General features: G+C 45.9%; 1 protein-coding gene across 1 annotated transcript in view; it reads right to left on the bottom strand.

The window, feature by feature from the left end:
- Nucleotides 1-442: 442 nt before the first annotated feature.
- The window catches only part of LOC142575041 (testis-specific serine/threonine-protein kinase 3-like), a 75,758-nt gene continuing 57,239 nt past the window's right edge, over nt 443-18,961 (bottom strand). Inside the window, exons 7-8 of the mRNA XM_075684007.1 lie at nt 5,921-6,077; nt 443-616 (exon numbers count right to left, since the gene is read on the bottom strand). Of these exons, the coding sequence (XP_075540122.1) occupies nt 443-616; nt 5,921-6,077 (331 nt within the window). The remainder of the gene's footprint in view (nt 617-5,920; nt 6,078-18,961) is intronic.

Raw genomic sequence — 18,961 nt, 5'->3', positions numbered from 1 at the left:
CGCACTCAATATTCGACCCGATTTAGTGGTTACCATGGCCCTAAGCATTTGTTCACCATGGCGGCACACGTCGTAGTTAGTGCCCCAGAATAGTGAGAATAACCTGTAGCTAGGTCAGTTGGTAATCTATCTTCGTAGTTTGAGAGGCAAAGAGAACACGCAATACACTTGAGAACACACGCAGTCTTACGCAGAGACACCCAGGAAGAGACCCTCTGTCTCATACAAGCGCTAGTGCGAAACGGAGGGTTCTCTTCTGGCTGCCTATATATGCAAGTACATGCGTGCTGGTGAGTGTGCTTATTGCCCTCTGAAATTGTTACCAAGGCACATGGGTGCATGTCCGTTACTGTACTTCGCCCCATTCAAGTGTGCCGATGGAGAATGAACTCTAGACGGCGGTGTAGACACAGCAGTATATAATCCATTGTTGAGAGAGAGCTTACGTGTTTGTCGGATCCGGATAGAGCAAGAGCCAAGGGTGCTTGACAACCATGCCCATAGTTGCTCGCAGCGTTGTCACCGGCTCGAGCAAGAGGCGAACAAGGTTGCGGTACTCGTGCGTCGAGTCCAAGTACCGGGGAAAACGAATCACGCGGTTCATTTGGAGGCGAACCTGAGAAGGAGACGCAGTAATGGCGCCAAGTATCTGCTGTTGCAGTGTTGAGATTCCTAAGAAAATGTTAAAGATTGCGCGTGCGTGATTCTCTACAAAACAAGGGCGGTTTCTCGCATATGTTGCCCTGAAATTTGGTAAGAATGCTTCTGTTCGTGCAATTGTTCTGAAAATATTGTTACGGGAATGTTGCCAGCATATAACAACTATATTTACAATATGTATACAGGATGAGTCAGAATGGCTAAGATGGCTGACCACCAACAACACGCAGCAGCCAGCGTCTCCGATCTTCCTCTCTTTCTGTGGTTTTCTCGCAACAGGACTCAGGGGTGGTGACGCGCCGTCTTGGTGCATGGTAGGCGAAGAATTGCGAGCGAAGTGTGGCTTCAGCCGCGAAACGTGCACGACGTCGACAGGCGGCTGACTAAAGGATGCATCAAAGCGTAGCTGCGAAATCTCGTAATTGACGTCGTTAATTTGGCGTACGACTTCATAAGGCCCTGTGTAGCGAAAGAGAAGCTTCTGGGAGAGGCCAAACGGACGATATGGTGACCATAGGGGCACCCAAGAACCTGGTGCGAACTTAACATCGCGATGGCAGTGGTCCGAACGCTCTTTCTGTATATGTAAGGCTAATAAATGAGATTGGGTGACTTGATGTGCCATGCAAGCGTGATCGATGACTTCACGAGCGTACTCAGTTGCAACACATGACACAGAAGGGAGGATGTTGTCAAACGGCAGTGTGGAGTCGCGACCATACAAGAGTTAAAAGGGTGAATATCCTGAGGTGTCATGTCGGGACGAGTTATACGCGAGCGTCACGTAAGCCAGCGTGGCGTCCCAGTCGCGGTGATCGTTGGAGACGTACATCGACAGCATCTCTGTGATTGTTCGGTTGAGACGTTCCGTAAGACCGTTCGTTTGCGTTGACAGCTTGTGCTCAGTAGCACAAGTTAGGAGGAGGTGCTCGACAACTCGAGACAAGAACGAGCTGCCGCGGTCTGTAAGTAACTGTCGAGGTGCACCGGGCAGGAGAATGACGTCGTGAAGGAGTAAAACGGTGACGTCAGTTGGGCAACTAGTCGGCAACGCCTTTTTTATCGCGTAGCGTGTCGCGTAATCAGCAGCGACGGCGATGCACTTGTTCCCTCTAGTCGTTGTCGGAAAAGAGCCAAGCAGGTCAAGGCCTACGCGAAGGAATTGTTCAGAGGGAACTTCAATAGGATGTAGTCGTCCGACAGGTGCCAGAGGAGGTTTATTCCCGCGCTGACACAATTTGCAAGTTGCAACATAACGACGCACAAAGCGGTAGGTACGCGGCCAAAAGAATTGGCGTCGTACGCGGTCGTATGTACTCATCAAAAGTCCAAGGTGCCCCGCCATTGGTGCATCGTGAAGTTGTTCGAGAACGACGGGTCGCAGATGACGAGGATGGACAAGCAGCAACTCAGGGATGTCAGGGTTGATATTGAGTAGTTAGAGGATGCCGTCATGCAGCACGTGCCGTCGGTGCTGTCAGATTGTATTCTGTAGATGATTAACTGTAAGGATGCGTCGCGTTGTTGTTCAGCGCGAATGTCAGTAATGTCAGTCGAAGCCATGACGCAGGTCACCGGATCATGCGCAAGAGGATCGGGAGGATCAGCGGGGTGACACGAGAGACAGTCAGCGTCTTTGTTGAGGTGGCCAGTCTTGCAATGGACACTAAATGAAAATTCCTGGAGCCGCAAAGCCCAGCGACCAAGCCATCCTGTGGGGTCCCGGAGGGAAGACAGCCAGTAGAGGGTTTAGTGGTCTGTAACGACCAAAAATGTGTGGCCGTACAAATATGGCCGGAATTTGGCGACAGCCCAAACTAAAGTGAAGCCCTCCTGCTCGGTGATGTTGTAATTTATCTCTGCAGGTGACAGCAGGCGGTTGCCGTAAGCTATCACGCACTTGGTACCATTCTGGTGTTGGGCAAGAACAGCGCCGATGCCATAGCTGCTTGCGTCAGTGTGGACTTCGGTCGGTGCAGACGGATCAAAGTGGGCAAGTATGGGAGGGGTGGTCAGAAACCCGATGAGAGCGGCGAACGCGTGATCCTGCTTCGGGCCCCATGAGGATGGCGTGTTCTTCTTCAGTATATCTGTCAAAGGCGGAGCAGCGTCGGCGAAATTTTTGACTAAACGGCGAAAGTAAGAACACTGGCCGACGAATTAGCGTACGTCAGAGGCAGAACGTGACAGAGGGAAACTGCATACGGCGCGAACTTTTTCTGGATCTGGTCGGACACCGGATGCGTCAATGAGGTGTCCCAACACGGTGATCTGACGGCGCCCGAATTGGCACTTCGTGGAGTTCAGTTGAAGGCCGGCTTTTCGGAAGACCGCAAGAATTGCAGGGAGTCGGGTCACGTGGCTGCCGAAATTAGGAGAGAAAACTAACGTCATCAAGGTAACAAAGACAGGTGGTCTATTTGTACCACCCAGAAGAGAGCTCATGATACGTTCAAATATCGCAGGAGCACTGAATAGGCCAAAGGACATAATTTTTAACTGATATAAGCCATCCAGCGTGATGGAGGCCGTCTTCTCGCGGTCCATTTCATCAACTTGAATCTGCCAGTAGCAGGATCGAAGATCGATGGACAAGAAGTATTTAGTTCCGCACAAACAGTCCAAGGCGTCATTGATGCGTGGTAGTGGGTAGACGTCTTTTCGCGTGATATTGTTTAAGTGGCGATAATCGACGCAAGAACCCCAGGTACCATCTTTTTTTCACAAGGATGACAGGCGAAGCCAGAGAGCTGGCTGATGGCTGGATGACCCTTTTGCAGAGCATTTTGTCCACTTCTAATGGGATGATTTGACGTTCAGCATGGGATACACCGTAGGGACGCCGACGAATAGGATTAGTATCTCCAGTGTTTATATGTTGGTGAAGAACTGATGTTTGGCCTAATGGCCTGTCACCGAAATCAAAGATGTCATTGTGCGATTCAAGCAGGAGTCATATGTCCATGGCCTGTGCAGAGGTGTGATCAGGTGCAATCATTTTCGCGAAGTCATCCGTTAAGGAACCAGAGCTGTCAGCTACAATTGGCGCTAATAAGCCACTCTCCCGATTTAGACTCTTAATTTCAATTTCGCAACCACTAGAAACGCTGGCCAAGAACATGCCGGCCGGAAGTACTTGAGGGCGCAGGCTGAAATTAAGAAGCGGTAGAACGACGTCGTTATTTATAACCGTGACCGACATATGTGGAACAGCAACATTCAAGTTCAACAGCACGTCGATGATGGGGTGAAGCACATATTCATCGTCAGGAACCTGTAGTTGGGCGGTCAAAGTAACGTAAGTAACCGCCTCGGGAGACAGACGCCCATCTTGAAGCGATCACAAGTGCGGTCGGGCAGTACTCGGAGCATCGGCGAGTTGAGGCAGTTCTAACTGGAGAACACCAGTCTCGCAGTCGATGAGAGCAGAATGAGTGGATAAAACGTACAATTCAAGGATAACGTGACGGCAGTTGTCGATCACAGCAAAGAGAACAGAAGTAGGGCGGCCGGCTCTAATTAAACGTGCAGAACACATTCCAAGAACAACCAGCACGCCGCCGTCGGCCACACGAAGCACTCGGGCAGCTGCTGGTGTGACGACCTTCTTTAAACGTCTACGTAGGCTAGCGCTCATCACATCACAATCGTGTGCAGCCGCCTAGAACCGCACTACCTGTGACAAGCCAGTCGAATCGGCCCCCGCCGGATTAATCGCTCACATTGAGCGCGACTGCAATTTCCCGCAGTTCACCTTCTCCACGCCGTCCCTCACTGTCGCCGATGCGACCTCGCCCCATAACTCGGAACCAGGAAAACTAATTGTCGCAGTTCAAGAGGCAAGGACTGCGGTAACGTCGAAATATGAAAATCATCACCGTCGTCCCTCGAACGTAATCGAAGTGCTTGTTGACGGTGTTTGCGCATCTTTACTCGAGGTCACTGAAGCCACTGTATGTGTTATCAACGCTTAGTTTGACCCCTTAATTCGGAAAGTCATGATGCCCCTTTCTGGACTGTCCCCCTACACAGCCAGTGCTCAGATGTTCACACCTTGGCGGCTTGCACTGCTCATGTTGTCGTTGCCGACGTCCTACCACTATCTCCACGCACTTTCGAGAGTTTGAGTTAACTCATGCCTTTTAGCTGCCATAATGCTAGGCAAAATGTTGCGAACAATATTGACGTGATCCTTTACGGCCTCCATTGTGTTAATGTGTAAGCATTCTTTGGCGAGTAGACCAGGAAGATTTGTCTGCCGTGGGAAATGTGTAATTTCTAGTATGTGGACGAAACTGCGTAATTTGACAAGATATTTATATTGGTATGAGTGTGGAAATGTAGATAACTGGGAATTTTATAAGCGATAAGGAACAATTCAAGCAAAAAAAATTCATCAGAAACAATAGCCATATGATCAAATTTATGCATACACATCGGGATACATAGTGCTCCATAGAAAATGCACGGCGAAGCCTATAGTAAGGGTGGGTGGACTGAAATTTGAGGGTGGGCCAGCTTGAAATGAGGGATAGGCCGGCTTAAATTTGAGTGTGGGCCAACTAAACTTTGGGGACCAACATAAAATTTAGGGTTAAGAGCCACTTGAAATTTACGGGGCGGACCAACTTTAAGTTTGTGGGTTGGCCAACTTGAAAATTTGGGGTGAACCAACTTGAAATTTGGAGGAGGGCCAACACAAATTTTGGGATGAGCCAACTTGAAATTTGGGGGTAAGCTTACGCATGCCTAGACAACACCAGTGAAGTTTCTCGACACTTTTTTGTTGATATGTATGACGTACTGGTCACTAGCTCACCTTAAACTGAACACGTTCACCATCTAGGCCTCGTTATCGGACATTTCGTCGAACATGTGGCCACTGTAAGCGCTGAGAACTGTAAATTTGGCGACCTATCTCTGGAGTTACTGGGCTACCTTGTCAAGAGCACTGACGTTGGTCACCTTCCCTAAATGTGAAAGCAATCGCGGACTTTCCTCGCCTTGAATACTTAAGTCAACTGCGATTTTTTTTTTGGTTTGGTGAACTCTTACCTGTGGGTCGCTACAACGTTGTTCCACTGCCCTGCAGCCCTTTGGAAAACATTCTATTTCCTACACGTGCCGATGTGCCGATTTTGTTTTCAGCTCGACGCTGTGCTCCTTCGGTCGAAGTTTCTAATGCATAGCGAGTTTCATCACTCAGCGCGTCACTATCGCACACTGCTATACACCGGTGCATGTACGCTCAGCCTCGCACCTGTCGCACGATGTTTCCGTCTTCGAAGGGGAGCGCAGCGGTCATCATAACGTACAGCACGACGCCGAGGCTCCACATGTCCGCCTTCTTGGGCTGGTAGGGGATGCCCTGCAGCACTTCGGGCGGGGCGTACGCTTCGCTGCCGCAGTACGTCTCGCTGTACACTTTCTTCCTCCGCACCACGGGATCGTCTGCGCGCGGGGATGCTTCACTACGCGCCACGCACGTGATCACAGTAACGAAAGAGAGAAAGCGACGCTACGGGTGCTGCTCGCTCTCACTGAATTGTTTTAGGCATGCAGCGAGATGGTGATTGAAGTTCGCTTTCGAAGCACTACGCCCGCAACTACGACACGAACAATCTCCCGATGAGTGTCGATGACAATGAGATTAGCATTCAAACAATGCCGCGATACACCGTATTGCCAAAAACACGTTTCTTCAGACTGTAGTTTTCGTTCCGAGACTTGGATCAGTTTCGGCTATATGCGACATACACTTTTCCTGGGTCTTGCTTCACGTAGAGCAGCGCAAACAGAAACAAGTACGAATAAATAATGTTCACCACACCCCCGGTATGAGATAAACGATTATTCAAAGAAAAGACGAGAATATAGAGAACAATGGGTAGCTTGATAGCCATCCGAAGCCAGGCATGCGCGGCAGATACCAGTTGGGAGCCACAAAATCCACCTCGCGTACAAAACTAAATTATTGGGTTTTACGTGCCGAAACCACTTTCTGATTATGAGGCACGCCGTAGTGGAGGACTCCGGAAATTTCGACCACCTGCGGTTCGTTAATGTGCATCTAACTCTAAGCACACGGGTGTTTTCGTACTTCGCCCCCATCGAAATGCGGCCGCCACGGCCGGGATTCGATCTGGCGACCTCGTGATCAGCACCTCACAATATGGAGTGAACGTGTGCATAAAAACAAGGCACGACAACACAAATGAAAACGCATGAAAACCAAAAGATTTTATCCGAAAGCTTAATATAATCTAACGTGCAATATGTTGAAACGCTGGCGCAATAACAAAGGCCACGTTATCACCAGCCCCTACACCTTGAGAAGCATATCATGCTACAACAAGCGAGTTCATGCATGCTCTCTCACTTGCTATGCATATTTTCTTTTCGGACAACACTTCTGTTCCTCGTAATATCAAACAAGCGGAAAAATTCACCTATTGGAAACAGTGACAGTAAACAAACCACTGCCAGCGATGTCTCTAGGGATGCTATGTAGTTAACGCTTATGTTACTGCCGAACCGATTTTTCTTCGCCAAATTGCAGCATACATTATTTTTCCTATGGATCCTCTCATTATAGTTTCTGCCGGGATAAGCAGCCTAATCAGTAACATAAACCATTATTGTCTTGATGTAGGTAGTGTAAACATCAGGTTCTTTAAAATAGGTTGAACCTACTCATCGATGACCCTTCGTATGCTTCGTCGGCAGTTTCTAGAACATCATATGATCCAGACGATTGGAAAATTGGGAAATTTGTTCCTTTGTAACAGACCGGCAGTTTACATGGGAAAAAAGTCTTGGGTTTTGCGTGCCATAACTTCAATATGATTATGAGGCAGGCCGTAGTGAGGGACTCTAGATTTATTTTGACTATATGGGGTTCTTTAACGTGCACCTAATGCGCAGTACACCGGTGTTCTTCCATTTTGCTCCCATAAAAATACGGTCACCGCGGCCAGGATTTGATCCCCTGACCTCGCGCTTAGCAGCGCAACACCAAAGGCACTACGCCACCACGGCGGGTACTCACTGCCATAATCACTCTTCAACGTCCCCTATTATTTTGGATCTATGTGGCGTACGGAACTTAATAAAGTAAGGCTTTCCTCTCCCCTGTTTTGTGACGTGGTTGGGCTGAAGTTTCTGAAAAGAACGAGCGTTCGTTTCTTTTATTTTATTGCACCCTGAAGACTGAAATATTACAGAGCGGAGTGGGTAAAAAACTTACACAATAACAAAGCAGCAAAAAATGGTTAGTTATCACAGCAAAATTTATTAGTTAATTGTATCCGGGAGTGATGATGTCTGATAAGTCTGAACGAAACCTTAAGTTGTCCTTGATTGCGACAACTGCGCCGGGAAGGAGGTTCCATTCCTGAGAGGTCCTAGGAATAGATGATTCGGTACAGGCTCTGTTGCGGCATTGAATCATTCCAAGCTAATGGCTATGATCAGTGCGAGAGGAAATGTACGTAGGAAATGATATCAGGTTATAGCGCGGGTAGGAATTGTGGAAATATAGTTTATGAAATAAAGCAAGGCGAAAGCATTTACGCCGGGCTGAGAGAGGAGCAAGTAACAAGGAGTTTTTCATGGCAGCTACGCTTGATGTGTGGTTGTAATTGCTATGAATGAAATGCGCGGCATTGTTTCGGATTGGCTCAAGTGATTGAATAGGGGCTTCGAGGTGCGGTTCCCAGATGAACGAGGCGTACTCCCTTTTACTTTTAATAAGCGTTTTGTATAGGATAATTTTACTGATGTAGGAGCAGAAGAAAAACTTTGGTTATATAACCTAGCATGCGGTTAGTGTTGTTAATTAGCTTATTGATGTGCAACAATCAGGAAAGTAACGAGAATATATGGACGCCTAGGTATGTATAGGATATTACGACCTCTAGGGGAGTATCATTAAGGTAATAGTTTGGCGGAGGAGCATTGCTGCGAGTTACAAGCATACATTTACATTTATTTACGTTAAGTTGCATTAACCATACGTCACGCCATATAGAGATAGCGTTTATATCGTCTTGTAAGAATTTATCAGATTTGTCCGAGATTTCAGGTAGGATAACACAGCCACCTGCGAAGAGGTATATATTAGAAAAAAACGTCATTCGATAAATTGTTCATTGAAACTAAGAAAAGAAGAGGGCCTGTAAATTGGGGCACACCAGAGTCTACGGGATCAAATGGGAACATATGATTGTTTGACATAACATACTGTGAACGAGTAAGGAGAAAATGCTCAAGGCATGCAAACAGGTTATGATCAAGATTACGTTTACTAACTTTAAACAGAAGTAAATTATGACACACTTTGTCGAAAGAATTGGCAAAATAAAAAAAACAAGGTCTGTGACTAAACCATTGTCGAGAATAGGATGAAAGCTGTGAGTAAAAGAAAGAAGTTGAGTTTCACAAGAGAAGTTTTTTCGGAAACCAAGTTGTACTTTTGTGGAAAATGAATTATTCTCTGAGTGCTTTGCTAAATATGAGTACAAAATATGTTCAAGGACCATGCAAGGAATACTGGTGAGGGAAATGAGCGGTAGCTGAGGGACTAATGTTTGCTACTGGACTTGTGAAGTGGGGCCACCTTCGCGACCTTCCAATGTGCAGGTAGCTGATGGGTATCTAAGCATTGCTGAAAAATTTTTGAAAGAAGAACAGATGACAAACAACAGTACTTTTCAGAAATTTCGCGTTAACCAAATCAGTAGCGGGACTTTATGACAACTTCAGATCTTTAATTACATTTTCGACCCCAAGAGGTTCAATGATAATGAAGTCCATAGGTGGGTAATTCCAACACTCTAGAGTTGGAAGCACAGGGTCATACGACAAAGCTGTTACAGAACACAGAATTAGGAATATGGGAACATACATCTTCAGGTACCAGTGAATCACTGGAATCAATCAGCATGACCGAATTATCTTTGGAAGGGTTAATAACACGCCAAAACTTTTTAGGGTAATTCGCAAGCATTTTGGGCAAAGTGTGTACTTGGAATGCCTTTTTGGCAAGTTTTACAGCTTCTGTGTAAGTACTGTTCGCCTCCTTATAAGCGTCCCACTTCGACGCCAGTGAACTTTTATTCGCTATTCGATACAGTCGTTTGTTTTTCGGTTGGAAATCTTTTTTTAACTTGGAGATGAACGAGGGTTTCTTAATATTGCAGGGTATTACACTTCACGGAATAAACTTGTCGGTGAGCTCATTTATTCTATTTTTAAGAACGGTCCAGTTCTCATCAACCGTGTGATTAAATTGACTTAGGGAAGGATCAAGAAAATTAGCTAGTTTAATATTAATAGCGTCAGTTTCCCTGTCATAGTGGTAAATTATTTTTTTCAACAATTGGTTTTATCCCAGGAGTTAATATGTTGAAAGAATTACCCACGTGCATCGCTTAAGCCCGGTAAGCATGAAACATTCGTAACTATGTCAGGATGAGAGCATAAGATTAAGTCAAGGAGGTTAACAGTGCCTCCTGAGATCCTAGTTGGTTCTAACACTAATTGTGTTAGGGAAAACACAGAGCAGAGATCAAGAAAGTCGGTACTTTGTGAGGAAAAGGATAACAGTGCGGAGGTTCAGTAGTCCATCATATGTTGGAAGAGTTGAAATCCCACAATATTATAATGGGTTCGAAGGATGCCGCAAAGTAAGGGTGTTAAGCACGTTGTGAAGCTCAGCGGTGAAAGTGGATGTGTAGGATGAAGCGTCGTAGCAAACAACGATCGTAATTTAACAGTAAGGCATATAAACGCACGCGCACACAACTTGCAGGGTACAGTGAATTTGGACTTCATGACATTGCAGGGACTTTGAAATAGTGAGTAGGACGCCTCCGCCTTTGCGAGCAGTGTGATCGCAGCGGAAGATACGAAATCGAGACAAGTCAAACATTTCACAATCTTGCACATGAAGCTGTAGCCACGCTACCGTTAATGCAACAATACCAGCATTACAGCTATCGATGCGCGATTCAAGTTCCTCGCGATTGCGAAGCACACTTCTAGCGTTTGCAACAAGCACGAAGGCTTGTAGGGTTAAAGATACGCCATTGCCCTTCGCACATCGCTGTGTAGTAGGATGAGGACGCAGATCGTCAGGTACGCTTGCGTGATCTGGAACAGCACTTTTAACTCGCTTAACGCTGTCACTTGTTGGATCATACATGATACATTCTTTATCAACGAAAATCTTGTTAAAACGCAGTTTAAATAAGGGGAAATTTGGCTGGTTCTTACCAAATTCGAGAAGCTTTTTTTCGACCGAGCCTTGTCGCAAGCGAAAAGTCCTCGGATACTCAAATGTTACTACCCTTAAGCTGGCTGCGCGACGAAAGTACACTCTCCTGAATTTTAAGCTTCGATAGTTTCATTATAACCGGACGACATTTTGTATTTGAAAAAGTTCCCATTCGATGCGCCCGTTCAGCTGAGTTTGGTGGCAAGGCATTTGCCATCGCTGACGACAGGGCATCCAGAGTTATCTGTTCAGTTTGCAGCCGTGACTCACGGGAATCGAGTATGCTGTAAAAAAACCAAGCTATTCCGCCTTGATCAGTCTTCCAAGTCGTCTAAGCGCGAGACTATGATGCGCTGCTGCTTTTTAAACCGCTGAGTGCTTTCTTGAATTACGGCTAAATCATTGCAAAACATGTCTAATGCTTGAAATTTATTTTCAAGTGATTCAAGATGGCGGAAAATATCGGTTAGCTTGGCTTCAATTGCGTTTTGGGTGGTTTTCACATTCGTCATATCTGATTTCAACTCGGACTGACCTTTAGTGAACTCGACTGTCATCTTTGTCTTCAAGCATTAATAAGACGGTACTCATCTAATCAGACTGGGGTTCAGGAAGACTACTCGAGGCAGAGTCATCTTCAGCCGACCTCTGCACCGTTGGAGGCTCCGGCTTTTCCTTGACATCACCGCATTGCAACAACAGCGCCACGTCGAGACAATCACACACAGTAGCATATAAAATACGTGGGCATGGGAGCTGCAAAAACGGGCTCTTGACGATCTTGGACAGCATCGACGCATACGCCCACGGTAGGGCAGATGTGGATGGACGCAGAAGGTGAAACGAGGGACAGCATAAAACAAAGTCTGTGGAGCGGAGGAAAGTTGCGCATGAGGCATAGTGCAACGAGTGCTGCTCGCATGTCCACTGATGGAATACTTCATCAGCAAGATGCGTTTGAAGGGGCTGGGAAAGGGTGGTAAATCAGCCGGGGACGTCGTCCCGGAAACGATGCGGTGTTGGTCTAGCGGTACATCCAGGAAGGACGGGAGATTATGGAGACCACACGTGTGGGTGACGCGCTCTTGACGATGTTGGACAGCATCGACACATACGCACACGGTAAGGCAGAGGTGGATCGGCGCAGAAGGTGAAACAAGGGCCAGCATCAGCAAAATCTGTGGAGCGAAGAAAAGTTGCGCATGAGGCATGGCGCAACGAGTGCTGCTCGCATGCCCATTCAGTTCCATTATACCAACCTAGATTTTCTGAGTCACTTGACACCGGTTCTCTACATGCGGAATGAAGGTAAGAAAGGTCACGACACTTCATAAAACAGTCAACAGACAGTCCCCATTCAACTATCGTCCTATTTCCCTGACTCGCATCCCATACAGGCTTCTCGAACATATGCTGTTTTCTGATATTGCTAACTTTCTCCAATGGCTTTTTCGAACCCTCAACCTAGTTTTCGAAATATATTACCCTTGTGATACAAAGCCTAAATCATTCAAACATCAGCTACATGCCATTCTTGATCGTTCTTCTCTTGCGGATCGCATGTGATTATTTTTAAACGTTTAATAATGTGTCTCATAATCTGCTAATGTATATATTAGACTTGCTTAATCTTGACCCCCAAATACTTACTTGTCTGTAGCGTTTACTTTACAGTCGTTTTCAGTTAGTTTCTGCTAACAGACCCTCCCTTCAATCCCGTCCATCCGGGAGTACCGCAAGGGTTTGTCCTTAGACAACTATTATTTCTAATATAAACTAATGAGTTGCCTTCTGGTATTTTATCCGATATTATCTTTTTTGCTCATGACTTTTATATTTCGAGAAGTAACTAGTAACCATAATACAGCAATTCTCCAATCTGAGCTTAATCCTATCACTGCAATTAAACATAAGCAAATGCAAATGGACGCGTGCACCTTGATATACTAACATTTTACCAATTTAATACATCAATAATGTCCCTCTAGATTCCATTTTATCCTACACAGATCTGGGTGTTCATGTCCCATCGGACGTTACGTAGAATACATATATTGCACATGTAATAAGCAGCGCTAATAGATCATTCGGCTACGTGCGACGTGTTTCCTCACGTGCCGCACAGTCCCTGAAGGTGATGGTCTACAAAAGACTTATACGATCGAAACTAGAACTCTCTGCCGCAGTTTGAGACCTTAATCGGGATAACTTAACCTATGTAGCCTAAAGGATGAAAACCAATTCCACATGATTTATATTCTCGAATAAGGACCGCCACCGTCAGCACGATGAAGTGTAACCTGCCGTTAGTATCATTGGCGTCGAGCCGTAAATTTTTGCATCTCTCTCTCTTTTACGAATTATACCATCATGCTCACTGCGGAACGAGCCTCTTTAGCCCCCGATTGCTTATGAACTCGGCTTGATCACAATCATAAAGTTGTAATTCCGTCATGTACAACCTCCACCTTACGGCATCCATTTGTTCCGAAAGCATTTGAAGACTGGAATGGAACTGAAGAGTGGAATAACCTTCCTTAGGATCTTGCCTTCGTAAGGGAAACTACTCATTAGAGAGTTTTAGAATAGAGGCCCCAAAGAGCTCTGCAGGTGTTAGCGTTGGGGCACGCAGGAGGGAAGAGCTTTAGAATAGGGTTTTGCGTTTGCGAATAGCGTCTTGCGCTGACAGCGCCACTACGGCGTCAAAAAAAGCTATTGGAAACAATTAAAAAATATATACCATTTTATGATAAGAATGGTCATTTTCACTGTCGTGTCGTCGCGTTTAATTACAATTTGGAGGTTAATCTCTCAGCAGCAAACAATTAGTTGCGCTTAGTTTTGATAGCCACCTTTACGTTCCTTCACCAGCCAAGTCAATCCACAAGTTCATACTCGCGCGCGTGCTCAGAGAGCCAGTAGTGCTTCTTGCCGTGTTTGCGACGTAAAGTTCAGAGTTTCCCATCACCACGTATTTCGAACGTGAGTCGATCGCGCGTAGGTGTTCTATGTGAGCACCTACTTTATCTGGATCTCAACTGGAGTGCTCTGGAAGACATTTTCCTTGGACATAAACAGCGCACACCGCGGCAGTATAAGTCGGTAAACGGCCTATTTAACTTCGAAGAACTGCGGGAAGATGCTTTTAGGCGCATGTTTAGGTTTCATAAAGAACACCTGAAAGACGTGAGCACGTCTCTGCTTATCCTGGACACAGTAATAAGCACCCAGGGTGTCTGCGTAAGTGGCCAGGAAGCTCTTCTCATAACCCTAAACAGGCTGGCGTATCCCAACAGGTGGTGAGATTTGGAGCCACTGTTTCGCCGCCACTACTCCACTTTGTCAAGCATTGTGTGCCAGGTGCTCACGCACATTGAAGGTAACGTTGGACAGCTGCTGGACTTAACCAAGAACAAGTAGTTGAACATTGCTGAACTAGGTCGTTTTTCTCAGGCAAGTACAGTGCATTGAAATACCTAACTGCGCGAACGTGAGTGCATAAATATGACTAGCTAAAATTGGCATCCAACGTAACCAGATTACTCTTAAATTCTTCCAGCAATTTCTGAGTGTCAAGGTAATTGCTTAAGTTATCTACTTTTATTTACAGGCAGTGCATTGCAGAGGTGCACCATTTAAAAACTGTTGGGGGTTCGTGGATGGGACAGCGAGACCCATTTGCTGGCCATCGGTGAACTAGAGAATATATTTCTCTGGTTATAAAGTGTCCATGCTGTGAAATATCAATCTCTCATGTGCGCCAACAGCATCGTGTGCGATCTTGACGGCCTCTATCCAGGCCGGACAGGCCGCCATTGGAATATGAACCTGGCAACGTTTAACGCTAGAACGTTATCTAGTGAGGCGAGTCTAGCAGTGCTATTGGAGGAATTAGAGGGCACTAAAAAGGGATTTAATAGGGCTCAGTGAAGTTAGTAGGCAAAAGAAGCATATACAGTGCAAAAAAAGCGGGCACGTCCTGTGCTACCGGGGGTTTAGTGGAGAGACGAGAACTAGGAGTCGGATTCCTGATTAATAAGAATATAGCTGGTAACATACAGGAATTCTATAGGATTACCGAGAGGGTGGCAGATCTTGTTGCGAAACCTAATAAGAGGTACAAAATGAAGGTTGTACAGGTCTACGCCCCTGCGTCCAGTCAGGATGACCAGGAAGTCGAAAGCTTCTATGAAGACGTAAAATCGGCGATGGGTAGAGTGCAAACAAAATACACTATACTTATGGGCAACTTCAATGCCAAGGTAGGCAAGAAGCACGCTGGAGACAAGACAGTGGGCACAGGCATTAGGATTAGCAGGGGGATAGTTATTAGTAGAATTTGCGGAACAGAATAATATGCGGATAATGAATACCTTCTTCCGCAAGCGGGATAGCCGAAAGTGGACGTGGGGGCAGCCCGAACGGCGAGACCGGAAATGAAATAGACTTCATACTCTGCGCTAACCCTGGCATCATACACGATATGGACGTGCTCAGCAAGGAGCGCTGCAGTGACCATAGGATGGTAAGAACTCGAATTAGCCTAGACCTGAGGAGGGAACAAAAAAAACTGGTACATAAGAACCCGATCAATGAGTTAGCGGTAAGAGGGAAAACAGAGGAATTCCAGATCAAGCTGCAGAACAGGTATTCGGCTTTAACTCAGGAAGAGGACCTTAGTGTTGAAGCAATGGACGACCATCTTGTGGGCATCATTAACGAGTGTGCCATAGAAGTCGGTGGTAACTCCGTTAGACAGGATACCAGTAAACTATCGCAGGAGTCTAAGGATCTGATAAGAAACGCCAATGTATGAAAGCCTCTAATCCTACAGCTAGAATAGAACTGGCAGAATTTTTCGAAGTTAATCAACAAGCGTAAAACAGCTGACATAAGGAAGTATAATATGGATAGAATTGAACATGCTCTCAGGAACGGAGGAAGCCTAAAAAGCAGTGAAGAAGAAGCCAGGAATTGGGAAGAATCAGATGTATGCCTTAACAGACAAAGCCGGCAATATCATTACTAATATGGATGAGATATTTCAAGTTGCTGAAGAGTTCTATAGCGATTTATACACTACCAGTGGCATCGACCCGCCGTGGTTGCTCAGTGGCTATGGTGTTGGGCTGCTGAGCACGAGGTCGCGGGATCGAATCCCGGCCACGGCGGCCGCATTTCGATGGGGGCGAAATGCGAAAACACCCGTGTGCTTAGATTTAGGTGCACGTTAAAGAACCTCAGGTGGTCAAAATTTCCGGAGTCCTCCACTACGGCGTGCCTCATAATCAGAAAGTGCTTTTGGCACGTAAAACCCCAAATATTATTATCAGTGGCATCCACGACGATAATGGAAGAGAGAATAGTCTAGAGGAATTCGAAATCCCACAGGTAACGCCGGAAGAAGTAAAGAAAGCCTTGGAATCTATGCAAAGGGTGCAAAGGGGGGAAGGCAGCTGGGGAGGACCAGGTAACAGCAGATTTGTTGAAGGATGGTGGGCAGATTGTTCTAGAGAAACTGGCCACCCTGTATACACAATGCCTCATGAACTCGAGCGTACCGGAACATTAGAAGAATGCTAACATAATCCTAATCCATAAGAAAGGGGGACGCCAAATACTTGAAAAAATTATGGACCGATCAGCTTACTGTCCGTTGCCTACAAACTATTTATTAAGGTAATCGCAAATAAAATCAGGAACAGCTTAGACTTCTGTCAAGCAAAGGACCAGGCTGGATTCCGTAAAGGCTACTCAACAATAGACCATATTCACACTATCAATCAGGCGATAGAGAAATGTGCGGAATATACCCAACCCTTATATATAGCTTTCATTGATTACGAGAAAGCGTTTCATTCTGTCGAAACCTCAGCAGTCATGGAGGCATTACGGAATGAGGGTGCAGACGAGCCGTATGTAAAAAATACTGAAAGATACCTATAGCGGCTCCACAGCCACCGCAGTCCTCCATATATAAAAGCAACAAAATCCCAATAAAGAAAGGCGTCAGGCAGGGAGATACGATCTCTCCAATGCTATTCACAGCGTGTTTACAGGAGATATTCAGAGACCTGGATTGGGAAGAATTGGAGATAAAAGTTGATGAAGAATACCTTAGTAACTAACGATTCGCTGATGATCTTGCCTTGTTTAGTAACTCAGGGGACCAATTGTAATCCATGCTCACTGACCTGGAGAGGCAAAGCAGAAGAGTTGGTCCAAAAATTAATCTGCAGAAAGCTAAAGTAATATTTAACAGTCTCGGAAGAGAGCAGCAATTTACAATAGCTAGCGAGGCACTGGAAGTGGTAAGGGAATACATCTACTTAGGGCAGGTAGTGAAGGCGGATCGGGATCATGATACGGGAATAATCAGAAGAATAAGAATGGGCTCGGGTGCGTTTGGCAGCCATTCTCAGATCATGAACAGCAGGTTGCCATTATCCCTAAAGAGAATAGTGTATAACAGCTGTGTCTTGCCAGTACTCACCTACGGGGCAGAAACCTGGAGGCTTACGAAAAGGATTCTACTTAAATTGAGGAAGAAGCAACGAGCTATGGAAAGAAGAATGATGGGTGTAGCGCTACGGCATAAGAAAAGAGCAGATTGGGTGAGGGAACAAACGCGAGTTAATGACATCTTAGTTGAAATTACGCAAAAGAAATGGGCATGGGCTGGACATGTAATGAGGAGGGAAGATAACCGATAGTCATTAAGGGTTACGGACTGGATTCCAAGGGAACGGAAGCGTAGCAGGGGGTGGCAGAAAGTTAGGTGGGCGGATGAGATCAAGAAGTTTGCAGGGACGACATGGCCACAATTAGTACATGACCGGGGTTGTTGGAGAAGAATGGGAGAGGCCTTTGCCCTGCAGTGGGCGTAACCAGGATGATGATGATGATGATGATGATGATCCAGCTCACAGACACGACGCCGGTACATCAGAGAGACTATGTGCTAAAGTTTTTTTGTATCACGTAATGGTATTTTCATAAAAACAGTGCATATCTAGGTCCCTACAAAAATATTGTGCAACCAAGCCTAATGCTGCACACCTTACCTTAAGACTAAAAGGTACACAGGACGTTTACTTATAGTGTCCTTTGTGCATGCTTGATCACCTTAAGGAAACATACTGATTGGTTTTCTTTCATGTTGTGTGCACCTGCACCCCAGAATTATTAAGAACATAATTGCATGCATAGTAGCCAAGAAGGCCTTCTGTTATGCACTGGCCAAGCTAATATGATGAGACACAAAGATTGAAAAAGAACCATTCTATGTACCATTTTGTTTTATAAGTAATATTCTTGTTCAGGCACTTCAGCTATGAAATATCTTTTAGTGCTCTTTGTGAGTATATTTCTTGGGTGACTGCCGAGTGCTGAAAAGAGTTGCTCTGTTGTAGGTATCCTGGGAGACAGCGGCCTTTACAACAAGCTCGAGCACTTGGTGCAGGGTACCTCGTACTCCATCTATGGTGACCCTGCATACCCACAACGTCCACTGCTAATGCATCCATATGCCGGCTCTTCTCAAACAGAGGCACAGCTAAGGTTTGATTCCGTCATGAGCACAGTCCGCCAGGCCGTAGAATTTGGGGTCGGCAAGACTGTTGGACTGTTTGCACTTTTGGACTGCACAAAAAATCAAAAGCTTCTTCTACAAAATGTACCGCAGACTTACAGAGTAGGTACAAACTGCCAAACTGCAATATCTGCCATCCTCGCAAACTGTCATACATGTTTGTATGGTAGTCAAGTTTCGATGTATTTTGGCTGAAAACCACAATCTCTGCCAGACTATCTAGTTGCCGTCACTGCTTGGCATCGTCAATCCTCGGATCAGGGATCTCACATATGTCTGGAACTTGCGTATGCGTAGCCCATAAGAGCATCTTGGAAAGAACTTTACATTTGTCAAGCAATCATTGGCTGCATTTGAAGCACTGAACAATCTCATATTTGCCGATGCTACGTTTTGTGTGACCTGTTAAAGAAGCTTTATTCAACTTGTATGCA

This window comes from Dermacentor variabilis, chromosome 3, assembly GCF_050947875.1.
Source record: "Dermacentor variabilis isolate Ectoservices chromosome 3, ASM5094787v1, whole genome shotgun sequence".
Classification (NCBI taxonomy): Eukaryota; Metazoa; Arthropoda; class Arachnida; order Ixodida; family Ixodidae; genus Dermacentor; species Dermacentor variabilis.
This window is presented reverse-complemented; position numbering and strand designations above follow the sequence as displayed.